General features: G+C 42.8%; 5 protein-coding genes across 7 annotated transcripts; 4 read left to right on the top strand and 1 right to left on the bottom strand.

The window, feature by feature from the left end:
* The first annotated feature begins 9,288 nt into the window (after positions 1–9,288).
* Positions 9,289–12,214, top strand: LOC133709614 (DNA repair protein XRCC2 homolog). 2 transcript variants are annotated; one of them, XM_062135407.1, is made up of 11 exons: positions 9,289–9,556; positions 9,651–9,798; positions 9,897–9,994; positions 10,120–10,190; positions 10,312–10,374; positions 10,828–10,965; positions 11,084–11,177; positions 11,347–11,383; positions 11,507–11,607; positions 11,690–11,780; positions 11,868–12,214. In XM_062135407.1, the coding sequence occupies exons 1-10, from the start codon at positions 9,380–9,382 to the stop codon at positions 11,711–11,713; spliced, it is 951 nt and encodes a 316-aa protein (XP_061991391.1). In that variant the 5' UTR covers positions 9,289–9,379; the 3' UTR covers positions 11,714–11,780; positions 11,868–12,214. The 2 variants fall into 2 exon arrangements, with proteins under 2 accessions (XP_061991391.1, XP_061991390.1); XM_062135406.1 differs by having other exon boundaries at positions 11,881–12,211.
* A 66-nt stretch (positions 12,215–12,280) lies between these two features.
* Positions 12,281–14,571, top strand: LOC133709613 (uracil-DNA glycosylase, mitochondrial). Its single transcript, XM_062135405.1, has 6 exons — positions 12,281–12,780; positions 12,850–13,232; positions 13,318–13,348; positions 13,525–13,660; positions 13,838–13,921; positions 14,229–14,571. Exons 1-6 carry the CDS (start codon positions 12,378–12,380, stop codon positions 14,293–14,295), a joined length of 1,104 nt encoding a protein of 367 aa, XP_061991389.1. The 5' UTR covers positions 12,281–12,377; the 3' UTR covers positions 14,296–14,571.
* Positions 14,572–14,927: 356 nt separating this feature from the next.
* Positions 14,928–17,123, top strand: LOC133709616 (uncharacterized). The gene is made up of 6 exons (XM_062135408.1): positions 14,928–15,114; positions 15,461–15,733; positions 15,962–16,096; positions 16,186–16,242; positions 16,440–16,574; positions 16,679–17,123. The coding sequence occupies exons 2-6, from the start codon at positions 15,464–15,466 to the stop codon at positions 16,742–16,744; spliced, it is 663 nt and encodes a 220-aa protein (XP_061991392.1). The 5' UTR covers positions 14,928–15,114; positions 15,461–15,463; the 3' UTR covers positions 16,745–17,123.
* A 1,220-nt stretch (positions 17,124–18,343) lies between these two features.
* LOC133708530 (uncharacterized) lies at positions 18,344–23,089 on the top strand. Of its 2 annotated transcripts, XM_062133994.1 has the most exons (12): positions 18,346–19,131; positions 19,330–19,446; positions 19,527–19,719; positions 19,822–19,988; positions 20,102–20,276; positions 20,456–20,517; positions 20,969–21,050; positions 21,374–21,431; positions 21,604–21,728; positions 22,145–22,225; positions 22,315–22,385; positions 22,673–23,089. In XM_062133994.1, the coding sequence occupies exons 1-12, from the start codon at positions 18,668–18,670 to the stop codon at positions 22,740–22,742; spliced, it is 1,665 nt and encodes a 554-aa protein (XP_061989978.1). In that variant the 5' UTR covers positions 18,346–18,667; the 3' UTR covers positions 22,743–23,089. The 2 variants fall into 2 exon arrangements, with proteins under 2 accessions (XP_061989979.1, XP_061989978.1); XM_062133995.1 differs by lacking the exons at positions 21,374–21,431; positions 21,604–21,728 and having other exon boundaries at positions 18,344–19,131.
* Positions 23,090–24,072: 983 nt separating this feature from the next.
* On the bottom strand, positions 24,073–24,963 carry LOC133709015 (UPF0496 protein 4-like). The gene has a single exon (XM_062134613.1). The coding sequence runs from the start codon at positions 24,961–24,963 to the stop codon at positions 24,073–24,075; it is 891 nt and encodes a 296-aa protein (XP_061990597.1).
* Positions 24,964–26,161: the final 1,198 nt, after the last annotated feature.

Raw genomic sequence — 26,161 nt, 5'->3', positions numbered from 1 at the left:
ACATCCATTGAGTAAGGATCCCAGAGGATGGAGGGAGAGATCAAGCATTTGCATCAACTGGACCAATATGGCAGAATCAGATTCAACCACCAAGTTAATAGAATGATGTTCAGTAGCCAGTTTGAGACCATAATAGAGGCCCCAGGCTTCAGCCTCCAGAATTTCACCAGAACCAAGATTAATCTGAAAGCCAGTAATCCATAAACCAAGGTGATTCCTAATGACCCCACCAGCACCAATCTTACCAGAAGGAGAAACTCTGGTACCATCAATATTCAGCTTGTAGAAATTCTCCAAAGGCTTTAACCAACAGAGCATAGAGTAGCTATACATATCTGTAACTTTGGCCTTAATTTGTGCTCCCATCCACTCATCAGCATAATCAAGAATGACTTTCAAAGGATAAACAGGCATGGTAAAGGCAGGATCAAAGATTTGCTTATTTCTCCATTTCCAGATGTACCAACACACAAAGACAAACAAATTGCACCATGAAATATTGTTATGAATCTTGGTGTGACAGTGGAGTTGGGCAGCAATCCACCCATTCCAATCAAGAGAAAAGGAATTAAGAATGGTACCAGGTGTTTCTACTGAAGAATACGGTAACTAAGAAGCATGATGGGGAGAGAGAGAGATGACACCGGATGTATAGTGGTTCACCTTGCACTTGGGGCAAGGCTACGTCCACTTAGATGTTTTACTATGAGTGAGGTCAAGTGACCTTTGTAGTGATACAAGTGTAGGGATCATGGATCCATCCCTTCTAAGAAGGGGAGGACTTCCCTTTATAGCTAAGGGAAGTCCCCATCTATTCTATATTTCCGATGTGGGATACAATGTACATATTGCTTTTCTTGAAGCCTCTTGGAGAGCATAGGAGGGTGGCCTCCTAGCAAGGTACCGGCCGACCTCCACCATAGCGAGGTAGCTCGGGTGTCGGACTACAGGATGCATGTTGTAGGCGGGACTAGCCATGCCGCGGGGCCCACCTAAGAGGTCGTTGCTTATGCTTGGCGGTATGTGGTATAAGTGATATCAACAAGTCCCCCAAGTCCCCGAGTAAGAGGCGCTTCTTGGTTGGGGAGTTTAAATGTGATGCCGCCAAGTATGAGTGATGACCTTGTTGAACGCCATACCCATACTAGTCCCCCAACTCCGTAAGTAAGAAGGGACTCTACGGGTATGTTGGTGCCCCGGGGCCCTCATGAAGCTAGTACCTGCAAATAAGATAAGAGTGCACAAAAAAAGCATATTGATTGCGCTAGGGCAATCGAAGTGATATTTGAGTCAAATGCATCAAGGTGCATGAATGTTTATGAGATGCATGATGCAAAGATGTGTGATGAACACGGTAAGACATAATGATATGTAAGTGTTGTATGTACGTGATGCACATGTGTTAGGACCGGGAGTGTGGTTACTCGCCGAGTCCCCCAAGTCACGTAGTAAAACAGGAATTTGGATTTAGGTTACGTTCGACGAAGCCGGTAAGGCTGAGAATGAAGCTCCGGTATCGAAGTAACCATTGACAATACTAGCGAGACTATGGTGTGACCATGATAGTTCCCGAAGGATAGGTTAGAGGAAGGAACACTAACTTACTTAACCCGAACGTATAAGCCATAACCTGATTGTTTGGCTCATGTGTAACGGGAACGTAAGAGATGAGCTCGCTCATGTTGAGCGGGTGATAGGTTGTGAGAGTTTTGTTCTATGGTCTTATTAATGGGATGTAAAAGAAATTTAATTGTTGCGATCAACAATAGGTGAAAAATTTCAATATTTCCATTAATAGACCATAACACGAAAGTATGAGCGTGAAGCTCAATGATAGTCCCGGTCGGGTACTACCTCCACTTGTGATAAGTGGTATGAATAAGTCCCCCAAGTATAGAGAATGCTCGGGAGGTGAGGGCGTGAGCCTATGGTTCCCGATGGGGTAGAATGAGGATTTGGGTCTCTGATACCCGGAAGGGTAGATTGAGGACTTGAGCCTCTGATACCCGGAAGGGTAGATTGAGGACTTGAGCCTCTGATACCCGGAAGGGTAGATTGAGGACTTGAGCCTCTGATACCCGGAAGGGTAGATTGAGGACTTGAGCCTCTGATACCCGGAATGGTAGAGTGAGGACTTGGGCCTCTGATACCCGGAAGGGTAGATTGAGGACTTGAGCCTCTAGTACCCGATAGGGTAGCATGAGGGCTTGATGCCTCTCGTACCCGATAGGGTAGCATGAGGGCTTCATGCCTCTGATACCCGGAAGGGTAGATTGAGGGCTTGATGCCTCTCGTACCCGATAGGGTAGCATAAGGGCTTCATGCCTCTGATACCCGGAAGGGTAGCATGAGGGCTTGATGCCTCTCGTACCCGATAGGGTAGCATGAGGGCTTGATGCCTCTGATACCCGGAATGGTAGAGTGAGGGCTTGATGCCTCTCGTACCCGATAGGGTAGCATGAGGGCTTCATGCCTCTGATACCCGGAAGGGTAGCATGAGGGCTTGATGCCTCTCGTACCCGATAGGGTAGCATGAGGGCTTCATGCCTCTGATACCCGGAATGGTAGAATGAGGGCTTGATGCCTCTCGTACCCGATAGGGTAGCATGAGGGCTTCATGCCTCTGATACCCGGAAGGGTAGCATGATGGCTTGATGCCTCTCGTACCCGATAGGGTAGCATGAGGGCTTCATGCCTCTGATACCCGGAAGGGTAGCATGAGGGCTTGATGCCTCTCGTACCCGATAGGGTAGCATGAGGGCTTCATGCCTCTGATACCCGGAAGGGTAGAGAATGAGGGCTTCATGCCTCTCGTACCCGATGGGGTAGCATGAGGGCTTGATGGTACCTCGCCCGGGGCAAGGATTTGAATGCAAGGGACTGGACCTTGGCTTTGGTAAGGGAGCTACCCTTTAGTGATCCCGTTGGGATACCTCGCTCGAGTAGAGGATTTAATTGAGAGCTAGGTGTCTCGTACCCAATAGGGTATTATGGCCTTGGGCCTCCGGTACCCGATGAGGGTGTCTGGCATTGGGCCTCCGGTACCCGATGAGGGTCGGGCTGACTCGTATACCTAGTGGAGTAGATAGGCCCGAGGCCTCATGTACCCGATGAGGTGAGTGAGCCTGTGATCCTGGTGGGATTGATGAGGGTTTGAGCCTCCTTAACCCAATGGGGTTGAATGAGGGCCAGTAGGCCTCCTTTACCCGGTGGCGTGGCCCCGGGTAGACTTATGACTTTGAGCATCGTAACCTTGTTGGGGTGTCCGGTGGCTTTGGCTTCCGGTACCCGGTGGGGTAGCCCCGGGTAGAATGATGGCATTGACCTTGCAACCCCATTGGGGTACCTCGCCGATTGGAGAGGATTTGTGTAATGATATGACCTTGACTTACCCCTTGGGGGTACCGTGCTCGGGGCGAGGGTTTATGAGATGCATGTTGCATTTATTTTAGTGAGTGTCACATGTGTATATGTAGCAATTTAATTGGATTGCAATTAAATTAAAGCTTGACATTAATACATAGTCGTAATAGATATAATATCGAGACTATCACAAATCGTAGGCATGCTTAGATTATAGAATCTGTTATTTGAAGCATGTAAATAATTGCATTAGCTCAAATTTAAAAGTGTAAATGAGAACTTATCTTTTGCCGATTGGGGAGGTTGAAAATTGGGATTGACCCTAGTACCAAATCATGTTGGAGTGGTCCAAACATGATGCTCCATGTGGTCGACAAATAATGATCAATAGTCCGCTTGACTTTGTTCGTGTAAGGAGGTGCCCGGTTGAGTGACTTGCTGGGAGATACACATTTGAAGAAGTGTTTTGCCAGAACGAGCACACCGGGCCGGTACCCGGAAGGTGTTTATGCAGGCGACACCGGGAAGATGAACTTGGAGGCACCGGGGTGGGACGAGCTACAGGGGTGGGATACCGATAGCAAGAGCTGGGAACTACTGGAGCAGATTTGCAGGTGAACTTGGAATCCAAAACTGCTGGTGCCGGAAGCTTGGGGGGTTTTTTTTTTTTTTTTTTATGTCCCGGAGAAGGAGACAAGGAGGTCCCGGAAGGATATGTGCAGGTACCCGATCCAAAACTCGCATATAGAGACAGGTGCAGGTTGGGCTGTGCCGTACCGTAGAACCTTGTTAGAGAACCAGGTGACTTGCTGACTTGCTGGTACGGGTCCCGGAAGCTCAGTTACTGCTGCGAGATGGTTTAATTGCTCAGATGAAGCATGGGTGTCCGTATATGATTTGGGTGCCGTCTTGGTCTCTAATGTGATAGTTCCCGGCGGCTGTGATTCTATCCACCAAAGCTACTTCAAGCATGAGTCGAGCTAGCGGTAGTACTTTAAACGAGCGGTGCTGCGCACAGATGATGATCTCGTTCAGTGGTGATTCTTCGAGTCTCAGAGCCTGTGAATCTCGGCGAATTGAGAGAAGGTACCGATGAGAGTGTCGGGGTGGGTGGTGCCGGGAGGTTGAGTACCAGCCTTCCAAGTGCCCGCTAGCTCTTTTTTTTTTTTTTTGAATCCCGGTTGCTGTCATGGGCATGGGTGAGACCGTAGAGCCAAATATCGAGCTTACCCTTTGGAAAGCTAGAGAATGCCAGTTAGATACCGGGAGTCGAAGCTCTGAGTGCCGGGATAGGATATTGGCAAAGGGTACCGGAGGCTTTCTCCGGGTAGCAGTGCTGCAGTGTGGGGTCGGCAAGATGTGAGGTTCGCCGAGATAAAGGAATTTCTGGGGAGGTCACCGGGATTTGCTTGTTCGTAGAAGTGTACTGCTGGGAGCGATGCACAGTTCCGGCAGCTCACGAGGCAGAGTACCCGGACAGAGAAGATTCTGGGTTGGGTAAAATCCATGGATCCCGGATGGTAGTTGCATTGGAGTTGGCGTGTCGAGTCGAAAACCTGCTCGGGTGATCAACGGTGGCTGTAATATGCATGGGGTTACGATCTCACCGCTGAGAGGTATAGTGGGCTGAGGACGGTAGAGAATGCCGATGAGATACCAGGAGGTGAAACTCTGAGTCCCGGGAGAAGATATTGATAATACCGGAGGCTTCGACCAAGAAGGTGAGTAGGAAAGGGAAAACTCCTGGTGACCCAGAGGGGTGCGAGCGGGTCCGGTGATCCTGTAAGTGGGAGCGACCAGGATGATGGTTGTGGTGTTACCGGAGGCTCAAGTGGGATGTGAGTTGCCGTTGCCGGGAGCTGAAAGTGTTGCCGGGGAGCAAAGTCGACATCGAAAAACGAAGCTGCTATCGGGATGAGCTGCTGATGAAGGTACCGGTGATGATCCGAGATTCTTGGGTGCCGAGAGAAGTTCTCTTTTTTTTTTTTGAAACCCCGGACGTGTCTGATTCCCGGAGAGTAGTGGGTGAAGGAGGCCAGCAGGTACCCGATGATGGCAGGGGTACCAGTGAAGGCAAGAGCCCTGCAGATGTTGTGATGGCCAATGAAGGTGTTCCAAACCAGTCCCGGACGGATTGGGTGTCCAAACAAGTCCCCCGGTGCCCAGAGTTTGTTGTTTTTTTTTTTTTTTTTTAGATACCGCTGAGGATGCATTAAGCAAAGTACCGGTGAAACCACCACGCTAAAGACTCGCAAAGTACCGATGCCGAGTGGCAAAATTGATGCCGGGAGGTTAGTTCCGCTGAGACTCGTGGTTAGTTACCGGGCGGGAGTTACTGGTGAGTCACCGAGAGATGCTTCTGAGATTGCTACCAGTACCGAGACCGAGTCCGAGTGGTGGGTCGCTGGAAGATCATCGCTGCTTGAAAGAGGGACCGGGAAGTTGGGGTGCTGGGAGCATTCAAGTTGGGTCACGGAGAGGTGGAGAGATTACCAGGATTCAAATTTGGTTCCATTCTGGTAAGTCATTGAGAATGGAGGATGTTGCCGAAGACATGGATGGGTGATGCGGGTGAAGAGACAAATGCATCGGTCTCCGGGGTTGGTTACTGGTACGCGGACGAGTTGAGAAGCTTGGCTACTTGCAGCGGTGACCGTCACCGAGATGTTGATGAGATACCGGGAGGATTAGAAATCAAAGAGGTCCCGGACGGTGCGGGTATCCAAAGTGCCGGATAGATGGTTCGTTGACCAAGGTAGTGATGAGGATATTGGAAGAGGACCAAAAGCGGGGTCTTCTCAAAGAGTCCCGGACGGGAACTTTTGAAAGTGGACCTTGGTTGTAGAAGTAAGGGTACGGGGTCCTGTGCGTACCTGCCTACTCATGAGTCCCGGAGGAGTGGAGCTTGGGAGTAGAAGGTGACTCATGTACCCGATGGCTCAAGTACCGGATGGATCATAGTACCGGATGGCTCGTAGTACCGGATGGATCAAGTACCGGATGGCTCGTTGGAGGCTTGGGGAGGGAGGTGGGGTGTCTTGCATGTACCCATGTACCCGATGACCTGTGGTACCCGTACATGACTCTTGGTACCCATCCATGACTCTTGCTCAAGGTCAGAGGCTCGTTACCCAAACTTAGGGCCCCTCCTTCTAGCGCCAATGTTTCTACTGAAGAATACGGTAACTAAGAAGCATGATGGGGAGAGAGAGAGATGACACCAGATGTATAGTGGTTCACCTTGCACTTGGGGCAAGGCTACGTCCACTTAGATGTTTTACTATGAGTGAGGTCAAGTGACCTTTGTAGTGATACAAGTGTGGGGATCATGGATCCATCCCTTCTAAGAAGGGGAGGACTTCCCTTTATAGCTAAGGGAAGTCCCCATCTATTCTATATTTCCGATGTGGGATACAATGTACATATTGCTTTTCTTGAAGCCTCTTGGAGAGCATAGGAGGGTGGCCTCCTAGCAAGGTACCGGCCGACCTCCACCATAGCGAGGTAGCTCGGGTGTCGGACTACAGGATGCATGTTGTAGGCGGGACTAGCCATGCCGCGGGGCCCACCTAAGAGGTCGTTGCTTATGCTTGGCGGTATGTGGTATAAGTGATATCAACACCAGGTTTAAGCATAGACCTCCAAATAGCACTAGACCTGGGACAGTCCCTAAACAGGTGGATGAGAGATTCATCTGCTCTTAAACATATTGGGCAAGTAGCACAAGTAGTGAGACCTCTTCTGACTCGTTGCATATTAGTAAGCAATTTCTTGTGAAAAACAGTCCAGATAAAAGTCTTAAGCTTGGGAGGACAGTTCAGCTTCCATAAAGTTTTCCATTGAGGATCCTGCGAAGAACGCCGAACATGCGAAACTCAAGTTTGGAGAACCAAGTTTTCCAAAATTGGTATTTTGACCTCCTCAGTTAATAGACTTCCAACTTACTCTTACAAATAACCAATTTGCTATCTACACCTCCTTAATTTTCCCACAATGCCCATTGTCCAATAAAATAAATAAAAGCTTTTTTTTTTTTTTTTCAATTCATATCTTAAAAAATCAGTAGTTGGACCTCCTTCAATTTTTGAAGATTTCACAATTCTATTTTACCTTAATATCTCTCTCTCTCTCTCTCTCTCTCTCTCTCTCTCTTATTATCATTTGTAATTTTATAGAGGTTGTTTACAGCCTTGTATGTGTGAACTATTTTCAGAAACTTTTCAACGTTTTATGATCTTATGGAGGTTAGATAGCTTATGTTTTTTTTTTGTTGAATCAATGAAATACAATGACTCTTTCTCCCCTTGTCAAATCTTCTTTCCACCATCATTCTTGCTAACAGTTCCACAATTTTTTGTTTCCTTATTTTTTATCAGTTTCATAGCTGAAGCTCTTTTTTCATATGAAACCTATTTCCATTGATGGGTGATCAACCACAAAGTTTAGAAAATTTTGACAACAACATAGTTAACGTTTACCGATGTATATTTTAATGTTCACGTTGGAGGAGAAAGTTTTCTCCAATTAAAGATTACGACTATACGTAGAGGTAAGAAATTTTCTTTTTCTTCACTCTTTTGTGTCTTTATTGATAATTTGACATGAGTTGACAAAGTCAACTATTATTTGAAAAAATAGGGAGGTCCAAATAACAATTTTGGAGGTATGAATAGAAGCTCCCAATTCAAAATCTAGTATTCTGTTATTTGATTAATATAAAAAAATAGAGAATAATAATGCGGTCAAAATTAATTAATTTACCTTATTAATCTCAATTGTTGACTTGTTGTTGCATTTAGAAGCTAACAGAACTCGATTGAATAATGGAAAAAAAAAAGATTAAAAAGAGAGACTTTCACATACCACAATATGGGTTGACATTGAGGCTCCTGTTTCTTCGCAGCGAAACCGAAACCTTCTAGGTTTCGGGTAGCAAGCGGCGACGCTCCAATCCCGTCTGCAGTAGGGCGTTCCGGCGCTGCAAGTGGTAGAAGGACGAGGCTTCATCTCCTTCGTGTGTTTGCGGAGGTGGTTTGACCGGAGGTGAAAGCCGAAGGTTCAAATATTGCTTCAGGTTTGTAATCGCACCCGATTTTATTCTGGGGAGGCTTTCAGGCTCGACCAGGAGAAGGCAGCAACAGGCTTTCTGGGTCTAGAGGAGGACTGCGGTCGGAGACGTCCTTCAGGCGAGGAGGAGACGTCTACTAAGGCTTTTGGTTTGTGTTTGCAGGGCCAAATAGTTGCAGCGAGCAGATTTGGTAGGCGGTGAGATGGTTGCTATGGCCCCCTGCCTGGGGAGGCCACCAGACTGACGAGGGGGTGGCAGACGGCTTCTTGGAGGTTCCAAATCCGGTCGGCATGGGTTTGGGAACGTAGGGTTTGGGCAGCGGGTCTTGGGCCTCTGCCTTCATGGGCTGCAGAGTTGTAGTCCAGTGAATTGGGCCTAATTAGTCCAATTCGATCCCCTATGTTCTCACTCTCGGTCGGGTTTGAGCTTCTTGGGGGTGGTCTGTCCTACTCTTTGTCCTGCACCTGTTCCTGGCATGTTGTCGTGGGTGTGTTGAATATTGCGACGTACACCAGGAGGGTCTTAGGTGTCAAGATGTTCAGGACACTGGTTTCATTTTAGGGCAATGTAGGATTATGGGGTTTTTAAATTCTGCATTTTTTTCAACAGTTCCTTTAGGATTTTAGTTTTTTGGATTTCTTTTGGATTTAGTTATCTCCGTGAGCATGTGTTGTAATATGAGGGGTGTTCTGTACCCTTCATGCTTGACCAAGTGAGGTCGTATGATTTACTATCAATGGATTAGTCTCCCGTTACCCTAAAAAAAAAAAAGACTTTGACCATTTATTTCATAAGAGGATATGCATATATCAGCAATTATGGATAAATTGAGGACCATTTAACAGTTAAGGCTCATTTGCTACCTGTAAAGTAAGGCCCAGTTGAGAAGAAACAGAGTGCACGCTGTAACAGCCCCACTCCCGCCCAAAACCTCCAAGAACGATACAAATGGCGGCCAAACGGTGGATCGACGGAGACGAGACCGCCGCCGAGATGCTCTCTAGGGTTTCATCAGAGCGGCCCTTCTTGCTTCTTCCGCCTCTCCACCGCGTTCCTCTCCGCGTCGGCAATGTGGTCGAGCTCGCCGGCCCCTCTTCTTCAGCCAAAACCCAGATTCTGATTCAGGTCAATTTTCCTTTTTTAATCACAATCTCATAGTGAAAAGATTGTCCTTTAATGTAAATGTTTGGTTTTTGAGGGGTTAATTCTGTCTAATCAGGCCGCTCTGAATTGCATTCTTCCTAAGGAGTGGAATGGTGTGCACTATGGGGGTTTGGAGCGCTTGGTGATGTTCATTGACTTGGATTGTCGCTTCGATGTTACGCGCCTTTCGGAAATGCTAAAGCACAGGATTATGGAACCCAATGGTACCTGTTTATATGAATTAACTCATGTACTAACAAAGAATAGAGCTTTTTATTTGATATTGCTGAAATACTTTGTTTTCTATTATGTTTTGTTTTAGGGTCCATGTATGATCACGAGGAATTGTTTGCTGCGTGCATGAGGCGCTTCATGTATGTCCGGTGCTATGACAGTCTTGAATTTCTTGCCACTCTCAAGGTGATATGAAACTCTTTTACTTCATGTGAATGCTGATTTGTAAGAGAAAAGAGCTTAACCGTTCTTTCGGTCTTTAAAACTATTACCTTTTAAGTGGATTCTTGGTCTCTGATGATACATTATAGACGTTGCACCATAGGCTGAAAAGGGAAAAAGCCATGCATAATGTTAACATTCAGTTGCTCATGATTGACAGGTATGTAGTGGAATTTTAGCTCTGCATTTGTTTTTTCTTTTTAATTGCTGATTTACAGGTTTGTTTCTGATAAGAACTTAATCTGAATTCTATTCTCATAATGCCTGACCTATTTTGATAGTATCGGACCTTTCCATTGGGTAGATCGTGGGTCAACATTCTTTCCACTGGGGAGTCATAACAGGTAATCAGTGTTACTGTATTTTTACTTTTTATTTTTTCAGGACGAATATGAGGTATTTTTATAGTTACTTTTGTTCATAGCAGAGTTGGTTCATCTGATTTGTACTCTGAAGTCGTTTGTGTTGACAGCATACCTATAGTATGGTTGTTTACTCTAGCCTTTTCATAGTTGGTCAATGTAGTCCATGGAATGTCATATTTTCAACCAGGCTCTACATCAAACTTATGCACAGGTTTGTATAAGCTTGTTTATATGCGGGTCTTATGGCTTGCATCATCTTAGGGCAACAACCGAAACAAATTGTTTGTGTTGTTGAGAACACACAATAACCTGATATCAATTTAATTGTGCCTGTTTTTCATTTGATGTAGTCTATCCATGTGCATTTTATCATGTCTGGCTATTGTGTTCTTGGATATATCTGATATAAATTATTGACAACTTGATGCATAGGAAATGCCTCTCTCTTCAGAGTATTTCAGAAACTGTAGTTCAGGAGATTAGAAAGCTTCTGGTGCTGCATCCCATGCTTGTAATAGCTACAAAAGAAATCGTTTTGGGGAATGTATATGGCATGGATGAGGCCAAACAGTGAGTTTCTTGAAAAGCTCAGAACTTTTACTTTGGCTATGATTTGCTTTCTAAATGTCTGTGATGGTCTTAGTTGTCAATATATTGTACCATAATCCTCTCGTGACTGGAATTTCAGAAATAAATATATGCTGGAAGCATCAGGTGTAAGAAGTATAACAAGTAGTAGTCAACAACTTCCATATCGTGAATTTATGCCACCCATCTGGCAGGTAATTTTTGTCAACAGTTGCTTGGTAAATCACCTGAAGAATCTATGTTTAGCTGTATCGTAGTTCTTATGTAACCAGTCCACTAGTAACAGCTGCCATATTATGTCTTAAGTAATTGTCAGGAAGTTGCACGACTTATACCTGTAATCAGTTCTTTTGCTTTTTGCAGTCACTCATTACACACAAGATACTTGTACGAGCTTCAGGTTGATGCTTTTCTATTTTATAGATTTTTTTTTTTTTGCTAAAGTTTCTTCTTGCACAACATGATAGAAATCGTTATTGCTATTTGATTTGTGTGATTGACAATATCATCTATTTCCTCCCAGATGATCATCTGCTTATAAGACCTGACCAAGAAAATTCTCTTTATTTGTCGGAGTGGTTATTGCCATTACTTGGCTATCAGGACAAGTTTGTAGTGAAAGATGTAAGAAATCCCCATCTATCTTGTGATTTCATAACTGTCAAACTAATCTTTGTTGGACTTATTGATGTATTTGGTTTTTCAGGCTGGTATCTTTGTTGTCTCATGATTAGAGTTCCGGGAGCATGGAATGCAGTCTCCTCCTTGTTTCATAATTCCCGCTATGCCAACATGAGGTATTGTTTCTGTATGCTTTCATCTCCTTGATGATTATCTAGTGTGAGGAAATCTGGGCATGATTGTAAGTTATAACTAAGGTTTAGTTTTTCCTTGCAGGGAGGACCAAAAGAGATGGTATCCTTCATGTGTATCGCGAAGATAATAGAAGTGCACACCGATTATCTTCTCTTTTTGAGGATATGTCTCTTCTATATGGTCTTGGATCAACCTCAGCTGTGCCAAGCCGCGAAGTCACTTGTATGGGAAGATACTAGGGCGGTTGTGGCTCTTTGTAACGAAAACGAAAGCAAAACAGAAGGTTCTTCTTAAAAGACTAACAGAGTACACAGCAGTACATAAAACTGTGCTCTTTGAGATGATGTAAATTGATCATATACTTAATGTAAACTGTTTGAGAGTACATACAACACCCTTTCAAACTTATGCTATTCTTCACCTAGTAAGAACATTTGGAAATGACAAATCAAAATCGGTTTTTTTTTTTTTTTTTTCAAAAATTTGGGCTTTCTGTCTCAATCACAATGTTGATATGGTAAATAAATGGTTCCCCAACTCGTGTGCTGTAAGAGGCTGAGACTTTTGGAGAAAAAGGAATGACCTTTGCCGTTTCCGGTTTCGGTAATTTTCCCGCCAATCAGATACGAGCTTTGGCGCCAATTCACAAAGCAGCCTATGATCATATCATTAGGGTAAGAGGCCATTCCTTCGCCGTCGCTAATCCCAAGGGAGCAGCAATGGGTTCCAGAGCTGCCACCAAAAACAAAACCCTACTGGATATCTTCCAACCCACGACCCGATCCGCCAAACGCTTCAAAACCGATTCTTCCACCCCCAAATCCGATGACGCCATCACCGAGCCTTCTTCTTCTTCTTCTTCTTCTCCGTCAGCCCTCACCCCCGAGCAGAAGTCACGCATAGAATTCCAGAAGCTGCTGGCCAAAGCGAAACGCAACCGCACTATCTGCTCCGGCAGAGTCTCCGATTCCAAGGCCAGAGGTGAACCGAAAACAAAACCCTAATTTCATCGTTCATTTCATTCTGAAAGTTTTGGATTTTTCTATTTAGGTGAAGGAGTGAAATTGGAGGAGCTATTGGTGGAGGACACGTGGCTGACGGCGTTGCCTTCTGAGCTTAAGAAGCCCTACGCCGTCAACCTCAGCAAGTTCGTTGAGAGTGAGATTTCCGGCGCCGGCGGTGGTGGTGTTCCGATATATCCGCCGAGTCACTTGATCTTCAATGCTCTGAACTCCACCCCTTTTGATCGGGTCAAGGCTGTCATTTTGGGCCAGGACCCGTATCATGGGCCGGGTCAGGCTATGGGTCTGTCCTTCTCTGTTCCACAAGGAGTGAAGGTCCCATCGAGCCTGGTTAATATATTCAAGGAGCTTCACAAAGATGTTGGCTGTTCAATTCCATCTCATGGAAATCTAGAAAAATGGGCTGTTCAGGTTTGAATCAGGATCATCTTGGTTACTCTTTTTCGAAATCTTGTCGTAAATTGTGACTGACATTTGTTTTAAAATTGATTGTTAGGGTGTTCTGTTGCTCAATGCTGTTCTCACCGGTGAGAATCTACATGCATTCTTTGTTTCTAATTAAGTAATTAGCAAAGATAATATGTTGGGAAGTGAGCTTGAACACATTTGCGTACAGTACTTTAAACCATATGAAGATGGCTTTTAGCAAGTTACATTTTCTCTTATTTCATATGTTTTGTGACCTTTCATTTTCATATTCCAGTTAGGGATCATCAGGCCAACTCTCATGCAAAGAAAGGATGGGAACAATTTACCGATGCTGTTATCCAAACGATTTCAAAAAAGAAGGAAGGAGTTGTTTTCCTCCTGTGGGGAAACTCCGCACAGCAGAAATCCAGGTAGATATATTTTGTAGTTTGAGTTTTGCAAACTTCCGAGGATGAAAGCTGAGTAGAATGTAAGACAAACATATAGAGGGGTGTCAATAAGATGGGCTTTTTGTCTATGGCTGAATGAATTGAGAAGTATTAGGGGTATGTTTATTTCAATTGATCCAGATTTACTTTGCTTGGCAGGTTAGTTGATGTGTCGAAGCATCACATTCTTAGAGCGGCACATCCTTCCGGTTTATCTGCATACAGGGGCTTCTTTGGCTGCAGGTTAGTTTAACACTTTAACCTTACAAAAAAAGATTACCACTTGCAACTTATATCTAAATAAAGAGAAGCTACCCTGGTTTAGTTGTCTACTGCTATGACATACTGGGGGATAAGCTTATTCTTAGGCTGCTTAAAAGTGAGGCATGGGATCAGCTATTGATATTAGTTTGCAACTTCCTTGGATATCTTCTGTTGTCTTTATGAAATATCTGCAACCGTAGCTCTTACATGTATCGGAATATTGTTGTATATGGTTATGTTGAGCATTATTACATGGTAACCAGATACTTGCTCATGATGTGAACAGGCATTTTTCTCGCACGAACCAGCTTCTCAAGGAGATGGGTATTCCCCCGATCGATTGGCAACTTTGATCTGCAAAGTCATCTCACCTGGCAGTACCTAAACTCTTGACTTATTTTGTCTTAGACTATCTCTGTCAAGTCATGTATGATCGAGGAGGTTTGGACTTGTTCTAGATGTTAGTGCAGTAGCCTTGTTTTACAGAATACGGATGTTTTTTGATAGTGCCATCTATCCGAGTAGTGTTGCCTCCTACGCTATTTATGCCGTTAAATAGTTGATCAGCTGTATTTGTTTATCAATGTTTCTGCTCTTCAATGGCAATGCAGACTTCATTTTCCTTTTGATTGTAGTTTCTTCATTTCCAATCTATCCTCAATTTCTTTGGACCTTTGTACAAACTCAATGTCGTTTAGCGAAGTATATTAGCATAGCAAAATACAAAATGCAATTGCAATCACAGTTGGTTAATTCTACACGCCCTATCCACACTCTGGGCTAGTGGCTCCAGAGCAGGGCCATGTGCCCAAGCAAAACTCACAGACTTGGACTTGTTGTGTCCACGTGACTGGTTGTGTCCACGTGACTGGTTGTGATTGGCCACTCTCTCAATAATAGCCAACACACGCCACCACTCCTGAAGCAAAGGGCTTTTGTTTTCAGCCGCAACCCACACAAGTGCTTAAGTAATATAAACCAACGGTCCTGATTATGATTAAAGGTTTCACTAAACTCACCCAAATTCTATGGTCACCAACTGATGAGCACACATTTTTGGTTCTGTGCATCAGTTGTGAATTGAATGCACCACTAGTCTACTCTACCATATCCCAAACAAGCATCAAACCCAGAAACTATATCTGCTTCAGTTGGCTTGGCCTCACCAACAGGTTGGATTTATATATTTGCTGTTTGATTTTAGCACTAGTATTATTGCTTATGACCTGAAAGATGTTATGCTAGAATCAATACTATGAATCATGAAGATCTCTCCATTTTTTCTGTTTTTTTTTAATCATTATGGAATCCAATCAACAACCAGAGTTCTAAATTCCTGGTCTTGTAAACTATCTACCTTTCAATCTTTGATGTTGTTCATCAAGGCTTCAAAGAAAGCATTTTGATGTATTTGTTTGGGATGTCATAAAATTCTTTCACTGTAATTGATGTTAATGGAAAAGACGATCCATGGATGGATGTAGTAATTGTATTGAGGGTACCGTGTGTATTTTTCAGGATATGACGAGCATTATTTCAAGCCACCATTGTAATTGGTCATTTGGGATTCAAGAGAACGCTAACACAGGATTCAACAAAGTTCTGCTTCCTGGATATACTTCACATTTTCCTTCAAGAGGATTCGTTTTTTCCAATGGTAACTATCACATTCGTTGTCAAACTGATCGGAGATGTAGGCCTATTTTCTCCAGTACGGTAGATGACATAAATCCAGATGACTCTGAAGATGAAAAGGATGCGAAGGAAAATTCCAAAGCTGAAGCTGGAGGGGTATGTTATAGTTCTTCTTTCTTCTGTTGCCATGTTTCTTACATGAATGGAATAGACACCACTGGGATGTGTGACAAGGGGTGCTCAAGTTCCATTTGGTCCAAGTGGGGTTCATCCTAATCTGGTTGATAGAGTTTAGTCATGAATAATTGGCCATTAACTGGCTGCATTTGTAGCCCTTTAAAAAGTAACACCAATGGTTTTTTACAATGTCCTTGTATGTTGCAGGGGAATAATGAAATGGTCAGAGAGAATCTTGAAAGACTTGTTGGTACAGATGACTCCAGCTTTAGTGGGATAGACCTGGCAACTCTTATTAGGAACAAGTATGGGAGGTCCTATGATGTTCAACTGATAAAGAAGGTATATTTTTACCTTTTCGTTTGGTAAAAATTGCACGCATGATAGTATTTTGGCGTGTCAATCTCACTCAATAACCAAATGTTTTGTAGGAGTTCCTGGGAAGAAACCTCTTGGCTATGAATGTGATGTGGAAGTACAGGGAGCAGGTATGGAAATTCTTACTCAACAAGTTTAAAGTTTCTTGTTGGAATAAGTAGCATATCATTATCATAGGGATGGTTTAATACATGATGTCTATGAAGGCAGCTGATATTATATTCATCCACTATTTAAACTCAAGATGATGATTTGGAATAGTTTGATCGATTTAAATTTTTTTTTTCCTACGTGCTTCTTTTCGTAGAGATCCTTTCCACTGACTGAAGAAGAGTATCTATTGAGGCTTGATGATGTTGCAAACAACTTGAAGTGCTGGGGAGCTGTGTCACATATCAGAAACAGCCTAGCAACGGTGAAAGAGAGGCCTCGGATAGGAAAGGTACAAAAAATTTCATCATCCAAATCTTCAAGTTTGTAGGGTCTTGTGTGTTTATTCACTTTTCATGTAGAATATGACCAACTTGTTAATATCATTTGCTGCAGGCTGTTAGCATTTTTATAGATATGGACGGGTCTGGAGGCCGTGCAAATGAATGGATTTACAAGTAAACAGGCAAATGAATGGATTTACAAGTAAATCACGTGGGATACCAGCAGAATGTAATTTTCATCGAGATTAATCGGCCAATACATCGTAGAAAGTTATTTGAAGATGAACACAAACAAATGTTAAATATGATTAGGTAAAAGTGTGATGTCTGATATGTGCTTAAATATAGTTAAATATATAATTAGTGGATGTCTTCTTGACCAGAAGTCCATGGCCGATCCCTTGTAATTTCACCTCTACATGAGTCATCATTTTCGGTGGAAATTTCGACCTGCTAGTGGTAGGAAAACATACCTAGCATAAAAAATGTAATCTTCTTTCACATTTTCATTGCTTATTACTTCAGTCTAGTCAACTACCTTGAAATTTTCTATTCAACGATGCAGCATAGCGCAGCTCTAACAACTTCCTATATATGGTAACAAGCCAAGCATGGCGCGCGATTCACATAACTTCAAGGGCAACAAGCAAAACTGCATGGACCAAAAGTCACTCGCCTGTTTCTATAAGCTTGTAAAAAGACATTTGATTCAGAAGTAGTACCATATATTCTATTACCAGAACGTCAGTGCAAATCTAGTAATAATCTGTAAAATAGGTTTTGAACCCAAAAACACATATGACCTCAACCAAAAGCCAAGCATGTTGTCTAGTAATAATCTGCAACAATATTACTTGGAAAAGAAAACAGAAACAAGATACCATCAAATGATCCAAATCAAAGTCATGCATGTATCACAAGGGGTTGTTCCCCGGGTTGATGGGATCTTGGCGGTGTCAAGGGCACTTGGTAACAAAGAGTTGAAGTATGAGGGACATATCAGCTGTAGACCTAGTTGTGGTGGAGATGATACAAAGCGCGCCGAGTTTCTTCACTTTCTTGTGTTGGCACTGGTGGAGTGCATGTGCAAGGTGGTGTCGAACCAACAAGCTATGAATTCCATTAGACACATCAAGGATAGCATGGCAGCTTACTCAACTAGCACTTAAAAGGAACATACTTTCATATGTAGTTGTAAGATTTCACAGAATTAATGAATAATTAAATTCAGTTGTTTCTTTACTGAAACCCAATTGTTTTGTTGTCTATGTACCTCAGTTTCATACGTCCATCCCAACTTTTGATCAGAGAGGGAGGGATCACACAGCAATTGACCAGATTAAATATGATTCAAATTGTTGCAAAAGATGGTAACTTTGATAAAAAAGTGTAACTTTTTTTTGTTCTTGTACCACCCAAGGTTTTAAAGTTGCAACTTGCAAGTTTCTCAAGAGAGAAAAACAAATTTTATTGCAAAGATGGTAACTTTAGTTGTTTTTCTTTTTTATTTTGGGGTATTCCCATATTAGTTAAGAGATAAGAGAATTTTTTATTATAAATACATGTATGACATATACATAGAATCTAATGGTATGTAAGTCATAAATAGCGTTTCTCTTTTATTACTAACCGTCAGATTCTATGTGCACGACATAGATGTGTGTCAGATTCTATGGACATGACATAGATGTGTGTGTGGTAGAATTTTTCGAAGAAAGAATATATAAAGGAAGAAGCAACTATTTTGAATATACCTATTTGCTTCAGGCACCGGCACCCTTTTATTTTATTCTTTTGGTAACTCGAAAGAAAGCCCAAAAAACAAAGGAGAAGGTGTGTGTGAGAGAGAAGTAAAGACAAGGTCCCCTTCCCACTCTGCTCAGTATCCGAGCCAAAAACCCTAAAACCAAACTAAACTAAACTCAACTCTTCTTTCTTTCTGAAATTTTGAACCTGAAAATAACTCAACTGAGTTCAACTCACACACTGAAGTCTGGAAGCATCTTCCACTTTCATTCATTGCCTCATTTGACATGATCCTCAGAAATTAACCAAGAGAAACACAGCAAAAAAAAAAAAAATAGAAGCTTCAGAATGATTGATGGTAGTGATCATGATCTCCTCTGCACCCGCGTCGCACCCAATCACTCCCTCCCCCTCCTCCACCACCACCGCCGTCGCCGCCATTAGATCATCTACGGCCACCACCCCCGCACACTCTCAGCTCCCGTCGCCTCTCTCCCGCCTCCCCCTTCCGCCGACGCTCGACCATGTGCTGCCGATCCCTGACGCCGCCGCAGGGACCACAATCCCGTGCCAGCTGGCCCGGGTTCGGATCTCGGATATTTCCCCCTACGACGGAGCCCCGACCGGGCCTTATGTGAGGGCGGTGGAGGCGCTGTCGGGGTCTCTGATGAGGCACAACGCCGCCGTCATCGAATTGGGAGCCGACGACGCTGCGCTGTTGCGCTGCGGCGTGGAAGCTTCCAGATTGTATTTTCGGAGCAGAGCTCAGCTTGGCGCCGGCAAAGGAAGCCGTGGAGTTTACATGTACAGGGCCGGAAGGTAATTGCTTAGTTTTGAATCTGTAACTAGAACAAAAGCTTTAATCTTTTCGGAGTTTCGCATTGCAAGATCATTGCTTTCAGGTGGCCTGAGCTGAGTGAGCTATTGAATTTATGTACTGTTTTTGTTTCATTGAGAGGTTTGTGACATTGTTGGCATTATTAGTTTGAGAGTGTAATGAGGTTTACTTTGTTGCAGGGCTTTGGAAGATTGGGACTCATCACCGCCGTGTATGGCTGATGTTTTCAGGTGCATGGGGAAGGTGGCGCGCGTGGCATTGTCTGCAATAGCAAGGCATCTTCGTTTGCGCAGCGAGTAAGGATGGTGATGGTGGCTCTTTCAGTTTTTCTTGATTGGTTTTGGATGTGTTCTGATGCAATGTCTATCATTTGCAGTGTTTTTAGCCATTTGCTTGATGATACTCCGTTGCCGGCTAATGAAGTGTCCTCGTCAGTGCTTTTGGCAGCCTACACGAATGCATCGTTGCAGAATGGGAAGGGTGCTATTGGGGGAGGGAAGCCAGGAATTAATGGTGAAGTGGAGAAGGGATTGTTGACATTGATTTCTTCGGACAGTCCTGGTATACAGGTGCCTTTCTTCTAACTATTGTTAGCAGGGCATGGTATTTGGTGTACTAACATAATTTGTTTTGACGTCTCTTCTAAGAGAATATGAATTGGTTATGTTCAGGTGTGTGACCCCAATGGTCGTTGGTACTTGGCAGACAGTGGGTCAGCTCCTGGGGATCTTTTACTACTTACAGGTAAGGCACTCAGCCATGCTACCGCTGGCCTTCGCCCTGCTGCATCCTATAAAGCTGCTCCTGATTATTCCTCAGGCGTTAATAGTGGTGGGAGGTACAATTTACTACGTCACCTTTGTCCCTCCTAAGAATCTATTTTTACACTGTTTCAGTAGACTCTATAGGAAGTTCTGTTGGAATTAATCTGATTGCATTTTGTGATTGTAGGACATCACTTGCATTTAGGCTCATGCCACAAGGTAATGCTATATTAGATTGTTCTCCCATTGCAGCAGCTGGTCATGTCATTCCCCAGAGTTATGTCCCAATATCTGTAAGCCAGTTTATGGACGATCTTTCTGCTGAGGAAGATGTTTTGTGCAATCATTCTGATAGTGCTTTTGTAAGTTTTATTTTCAACTAGCTGATGCAAGCACATATCTGTAATCCCAACTAAGAAATATATACAATCACCTAAAAGCAAATAAAATTGGAGTCCTTCAAGGAAATAAGTTGCATGCTAAAAGTTATGATCTTGAATATGGACTGACAGCTAGCTTATAATGAAATTTGCATTTGCAGGTACCTCGAATCAATTTAAATAAGGATCCCTCATTAAGAAGTGTTCTCTCAGATCCCCTATCGTAAGTTGTTGTCTGCCATTGTACATAGTTCCTAATCTGGCTGATCCTATCTGTTATCCAATTTTTGAGACTCATTCTTATGATACCTACCAAACCAAGCATTTCAGTATCACAATGATAGTGAGAATTTCTGAACTTACAGTATATGTCAAGGACACTGACAAATTATTAAGTCGAGATATTTTTTGCTACAAAATTGGTGGTATGGGCTATCTCCTAAAACTCAATCTGCAATTTTAGATTAATTTTCAAACAAAAACTTTGCTTAATGACTTGTCTTTCAAATTGACTGTTGTAAATGTCTTCATATGTTGTCCTTTTTTTTCAAAAGAATTCCACTGTATCTTTAACTTGGCTGTTCCACTTGTTCATTGTTTCACACATATTTTTGTTTTTAATGTTTAGTTGGATATAGGGTGCTAAAGTTTTATTTTTTCACTTAATGCTTCAGTGGTGCATTCCTTGAAGATGCCATGGTAGTTTCCTGCGGGCATTCATTTGGCGGTCTCATGTTGAGAAGAGTCATTGAATCAGTAAGTAGGCTAATCCTGATATTTGAAGCATTACCAGAAATACTGCTATTATTACTGTTTAGAGGTATTTCTGCAAATCCATGAGACCACTAAACTGTATTATTATATAGCATTTGGCAGTCATGGATTTGCATATGTGGATGTGTATTCTACTTCTATATTTATGACTAAAGGACTGCTATGCTCTTAATACTTCATGTCAATCACTAAGAGATATAACTCCTCGTCATCTCTTTTGCTAATGGATTTATTCCCTCTAGACGGAAAGAGACTGGAATCATAACAAAAGTTGTTTTTTTTTAATTTTTTTTTTTGCTTCACAGTCAAGATGTACCCTCTGCAATGCAGAAATTGAGACCAGGTCTTTGGTTCCTAATCTTGGTATACTCCATCTTCCTAAATAACTTTTGATTCCTTTGTTGCCAGCTCTTTCTAAAATATATAAATTCCTCTCTCACATATGCATAGACAGACATTCCTGTTCTCTGTCCGACCAGTACATACTTCTTGTGTTTCCTATTTATATTTTGACATAGATTCCTTTCCTCAACAGCTCTTAGAGCTGCAGCTGCAGCAGTGAAGCTTGAGGATGATCGAAGGCTATTTCATAATGCTACTATCCGCAAGCGTCGGAAAGAGTTGGGTGACCAAATGGATCCATCACGAAGACCAAATAGGGTGTGTTTGAGAGAAAGGCCTGACATTTCCATTAACCAATTCATTTAGACTTTTGAGATCGTGAAGTCATCATTAGTCACAAAGTTAATTTCTTGTTCTGGGAACTGAAATGGAAGAAAATATTGGAAATTGGGAACCTTATGTGCAAGGTTTAACAGTGTAGTTAGGCAATAGTGACATCTGAAAAGTATTAAGCTGTGGAGGTGGCAAAATTGATATGCGTCGAAAGAGCTTTAGTTTGAAGATTTTTTTTTTTTGGTATCAACTTTATATAGAATACAATTATAGTAAAAAAGAGGCAGGTAATAGAATAAATTTCAGTGGTTGTGATTTATATAAACAAATGACTTTTGAGAGAGGAGCATATGCATTCATGTTCCAGACTTCCTATTGAATAGTTTTCTGTGCATATGCAGGAAAATGGAGATGTTGGTGATGATGGGATTAATCGTGGGGTGCAGTATCCGTTTTCAGTGAATGAAAAAGTAATGATTAAGGTCAGTCTTTTCTTAGCTTATCAAGATTGTCTGTTTTTGTATTCCACTTGATCAAATAGTAGTTAAAAAGTGAATGCTTTATTATGCAGGGGAATCGAAGGACTCCTGAAAAATTTGTTGGCAAGGAGGCAGTCATCACATCCCAGTGTCTGAATGGCTGGTGAGTTGTCATGACCTCCTAACCTGTGCTTTTTTCATGTTTATTTGATCTCAGCTTGAACTCACAATTAATTAGATACATAACACTTCATTTTGCTCGACTTTACACTTTGCTTTTTTAATTTCCCCATGATGGAATTGTAAACATATATTTGCATGCACGTCAACGCGGTTGCGGGTGTGTGCATATTCATTTAAAATCAAGGAGTTACCTTTCAAGGTCATTGGGAGTTTTATTTTGTAGACTGAAAACATTTGTATCCAATGTTTTTCTTCATATTGTTGCAGGTACTTGCTTAAGATTATTGGAAGCGGAGAGAATGTTCGGTTGCAATACCGTTCACTGAGGAAGATCTAGAGCCATTGAGGACATTGCTCTTCCACAACCCATTCAGAACAGCGACTGAGGAGATTATTAAATTTATTGTATTACTTGAGCCTCGAAATTTCATAAATAGAAGCGGTCACCACGTCTTGCTGAGAAATATTTAACTAAATAGTCTTTGTTGTAACTGATTGTGTTTGAATCTTATTTAACCAGAAGAGAGGTAGTGTATTAGGGTGCTAGATTTTTTGTTAATGACGTGCTTTGTAAATGAAAATTGTTAGGTAGTGCTGGGTTTTACAGAGAACTGTAATCCATTGATCATAAACTACTTTTTTGAAGTCTAATTACCATATTGAGCAATTATTGCTTTGTTTTGATTTGATTTGATTTTTTTCTCCGTTTTGTCGAACTCTCTTTGTTCAAGTGGGTAAATATATTTCCGTTACTTGAATTGGGCAGCAAATGAAGTCTTAACCCCTAGAGCATTAGGCGGTTAGGCCATTAGTGCCACATTACATAAATGTAGCTTTCTAGGGGTGCCTTGTTTCCTTCTTTCATTTAATTTGGTTACCTGATACATTTGCTCTTCCTTCCCCATAAACTCACTTGAAGAAACATTGTCACTTATCCCATACCCCCTCCCAAAAAGTTATTTGTGGAAAACACTTGCTTCCCTCCCTCTTCTGCCACAAAAAGAGTTTGAGTTGAAACTCGTCCATGTTGAACAATTTGTTGGAGGCAACCTTGAGTAGGGCAATCGAACCATTATGTTTGCAGGACCATCCAATCTTGTCTTACATTAACATGAGTATGGATTGGATTTTCACTTGAAAGAAAAACAATATGTGTTTTTATTGGTTCGAGACGCGATTAGTAGAAGTGTAGAACAGACATGTCATGTGACCTGGTCACCCTATTGAATACTTTCTCCTCAGACGAACCATGTCTCATAGAACGAAATCAACTAAAGAGACCAAGTGAGTCTCTTCACATACTCAAGACTTCTCTGTGAAGCAGTCTAGCAGACATACATTTCTTATGTTTCTTATAGTTGATTAATTGAACTTATTATACATTGGAGAGCTTTACTTACACGTGACATTGTATGGTTAAGTAAAGCGCTCATAACCTAAAACTTATGTAAGAGTGAAGTAATGAACAGATGGGAGACAATTTGTTTGATTGCAATTTTTACAAGGCAAGAACATGTCACTCTCCCATTCTCTACTAGTAAATTTCTTCTTGCTTGCTTAAGCTTCCATGGCTTTTGACCCACTCCAGTTCTCTCTCTCTCTCTCTAAGCTCTGACCCTGACATGGTCCAACATGTAGTTCCTGTTACTCAAAACACCATGGAACATTTAATTCACCCTTTTACTCAACCCTTCCAAACCATCCGAAAACGACCCCATTGCCCTCTCCACCTCTTTTACGACGTCGTTTCTCCTCTCCGTGTCTTCCTCCGCTATCTCACACGCTTCCGCGACGCGTGTAGCCACGTCATCTACCTCCTCCAATAGGGTGCCTTTCCTTTTTGCCTCCTTTCCGAATCGCCGTTTCAACTCGCAGGAGACCGCCGATTCCAGCTCGTTCAGCGACTCGGCCCAAGAAAACTCCGCCGGCGCCCGGACAGTCACATTCTCCGCCGATCCGTTCATCGCCGACACCACTGCTCCGGCGACGAACACCGTCACCAATCGGACGGCGTACATCGTCCGCCTCACGACTCTCCCAACGCTCGAGATCTTTCCACGTGGCGCGCTGCGGAGCCCCAGCGCCAGATCCCTGACCAGCACCTCCGCATTGTTCGCTTTCCCGAATCCCGAGGCGCGGCGGCCCTCCCATTCAGTTAAAGTCTCCCGAGCTCGCCGGAGCTTCCCGTCGCCGAGGAGGTGAACGGCGAAAGCGAGAACAATCCGGCGCTGCCGGAGCCGCTCGATCTCGGCGGAGACGGAGTTGCATATATCCAAAAGCTTCACACTGTCATCCAAATAAGTCGCAAGAGAATCATCCAAAGCCGTTACCTCGAGATTGGAGATTAAGCTTCTGGCCTCGGAGTGCGAAAAGGCGAGAAAATCGACGGCCTTGGATAGCCAGGACAAGCTGATCGACGGCGGAGAAAGCGTCTTCAAACGGCGGAGCAGAGCGTCGTCGAAGGCGTTAGTGATGAGGCCAAATTTGTTCGGAACGGAATGTTTCTTAAGCGGCGTGAAGGACGGAACGGCGTGTTTCTTGATCTCCGTTAGGAACATCTTGGCGACGGCCGGTTAGGAGTGTTTTCAGGTGGAAAAAGGATGAACTTTTTCCGGGAAAATTGTTTCGAAACGTCGCCGAGTGGAGAAGAGGAGTGGGTGGCGGAGGTTTTATATATGAAGACACGAGGAAGTTGGGGATGAAATTTCGAAAAAGTTTTCGAGACGCGGTCACGACAAGAATGCCCTTGTTTATGTTATTTTATTTACGATTTTGTCCCCGCGTGGAGCGGGAGCGGAGAGAGGAAATGACGTTAGTGCCCCCGTTCGGTTGGACTGACTAGGCCGTAGCCGATAGTGGAGTGGACACGCTATTGTTGTTATTCTGGGCCACCCGTCATTTCTTCCAGTTGGGGATTGGGCTTCAAAGCGATCTTGGTCGGGACAATACTCGTTACTTCGTACAAACTTAATTTAGCGTAACCGCAAGTAGTAACTAGTAAGTACTAGATTTAAAAGATAATTGGCATGTTTTAAATACTTGAAATTTCAATTTTATAATTTTTCCAGGTTGTTTTTGCAATGTTAGGCTTAGTCAATCACAGTTTGTGATGTACTCATATCAATATGAATATATGATACTCTTTTATGTTAATGGATACTCTTTCGAACCATTCAAATAATTTTGTACATCCTATTCGAACATTAGGTGGAAACACAGCCATACTTGAGTTTACCGCAACTGGGAATCTTTGTATACATGTGTATATGGTTGAGTTATTATTTTTGAGTGAATTTTTTTTTTTTTAAATTTAAAATGTATCGAAATATATTGTGAGTTTGCTGAAATGCCGAATGATACAACAAACACATCCACCATCAATAATTATATATAAACTCACGCCATGTTTTGTAATCTCTACTTTTCATTCCAAAAGCAGTAAAACATACATCATCACAATGAAAAGCGCATGATGCAGCAATTAATACTAATACCTGCGATTATTAGTGAAACCCTCCATGCAGTGTGACCAAGTATTACCATAAAGTGATGATGCTCAATACAAGAAACTCTCTCGCATTTACTCTTTAGTTACACGCAATAAGGTTTAATACTTTACCCACTAAAGTAGGCTCAACTTTCATTTTTCTCTCTGATTTTATTTTCTTGAGAGTCAAGCCTGTCATCTCATATGCCTAAGTCTATGTATGCATGTACTATTAGCATGATGATTATATATATGCCATCAGTAGCTTA

This window comes from Rosa rugosa, chromosome 5, assembly GCF_958449725.1.
Source record: "Rosa rugosa chromosome 5, drRosRugo1.1, whole genome shotgun sequence".
In the NCBI taxonomy this organism is placed as follows: Eukaryota; Viridiplantae; Streptophyta; class Magnoliopsida; order Rosales; family Rosaceae; genus Rosa; species Rosa rugosa.
This window is presented reverse-complemented; position numbering and strand designations above follow the sequence as displayed.

Coding starts and splice junctions, on each gene's coding strand:
- LOC133709614 (XM_062135407.1), top strand. CDS start 9,380: ATGGCGGCCAAACGGTGGATCGACGGAGACGAGACCGCCGCCGAGATG. Junction 9,995..10,119: donor AATTTCTTGCCACTCTCAAG/GTGATATGAAAC, acceptor GATACATTATAG/ACGTTGCACCATAGGCTGAA. Junction 11,608..11,689: donor ACAAGTTTGTAGTGAAAGAT/GTAAGAAATCCC, acceptor TTGGTTTTTCAG/GCTGGTATCTTTGTTGTCTC.
- LOC133709616 (XM_062135408.1), top strand. CDS start 15,464: ATGACGAGCATTATTTCAAGCCACCATTGTAATTGGTCATTTGGGATT. Junction 16,097..16,185: donor ATGTTCAACTGATAAAGAAG/GTATATTTTTAC, acceptor AATGTTTTGTAG/GAGTTCCTGGGAAGAAACCT. Junction 16,243..16,439: donor TGTGGAAGTACAGGGAGCAG/GTATGGAAATTC, acceptor TTCTTTTCGTAG/AGATCCTTTCCACTGACTGA.
- LOC133708530 (XM_062133994.1), top strand. CDS start 18,668: ATGGTAGTGATCATGATCTCCTCTGCACCCGCGTCGCACCCAATCACT. Junction 20,277..20,455: donor ATCATTCTGATAGTGCTTTT/GTAAGTTTTATT, acceptor TTGCATTTGCAG/GTACCTCGAATCAATTTAAA. Junction 22,386..22,672: donor TCCCAGTGTCTGAATGGCTG/GTGAGTTGTCAT, acceptor ATATTGTTGCAG/GTACTTGCTTAAGATTATTG.
- LOC133709613 (XM_062135405.1), top strand. CDS start 12,378: ATGACCTTTGCCGTTTCCGGTTTCGGTAATTTTCCCGCCAATCAGATA. Junction 13,349..13,524: donor GCTCAATGCTGTTCTCACCG/GTGAGAATCTAC, acceptor TTCATATTCCAG/TTAGGGATCATCAGGCCAAC. Junction 13,661..13,837: donor TCCGCACAGCAGAAATCCAG/GTAGATATATTT, acceptor TTTGCTTGGCAG/GTTAGTTGATGTGTCGAAGC.
- LOC133709015 (XM_062134613.1), bottom strand. CDS start 24,963: ATGTTCCTAACGGAGATCAAGAAACACGCCGTTCCGTCCTTCACGCCG.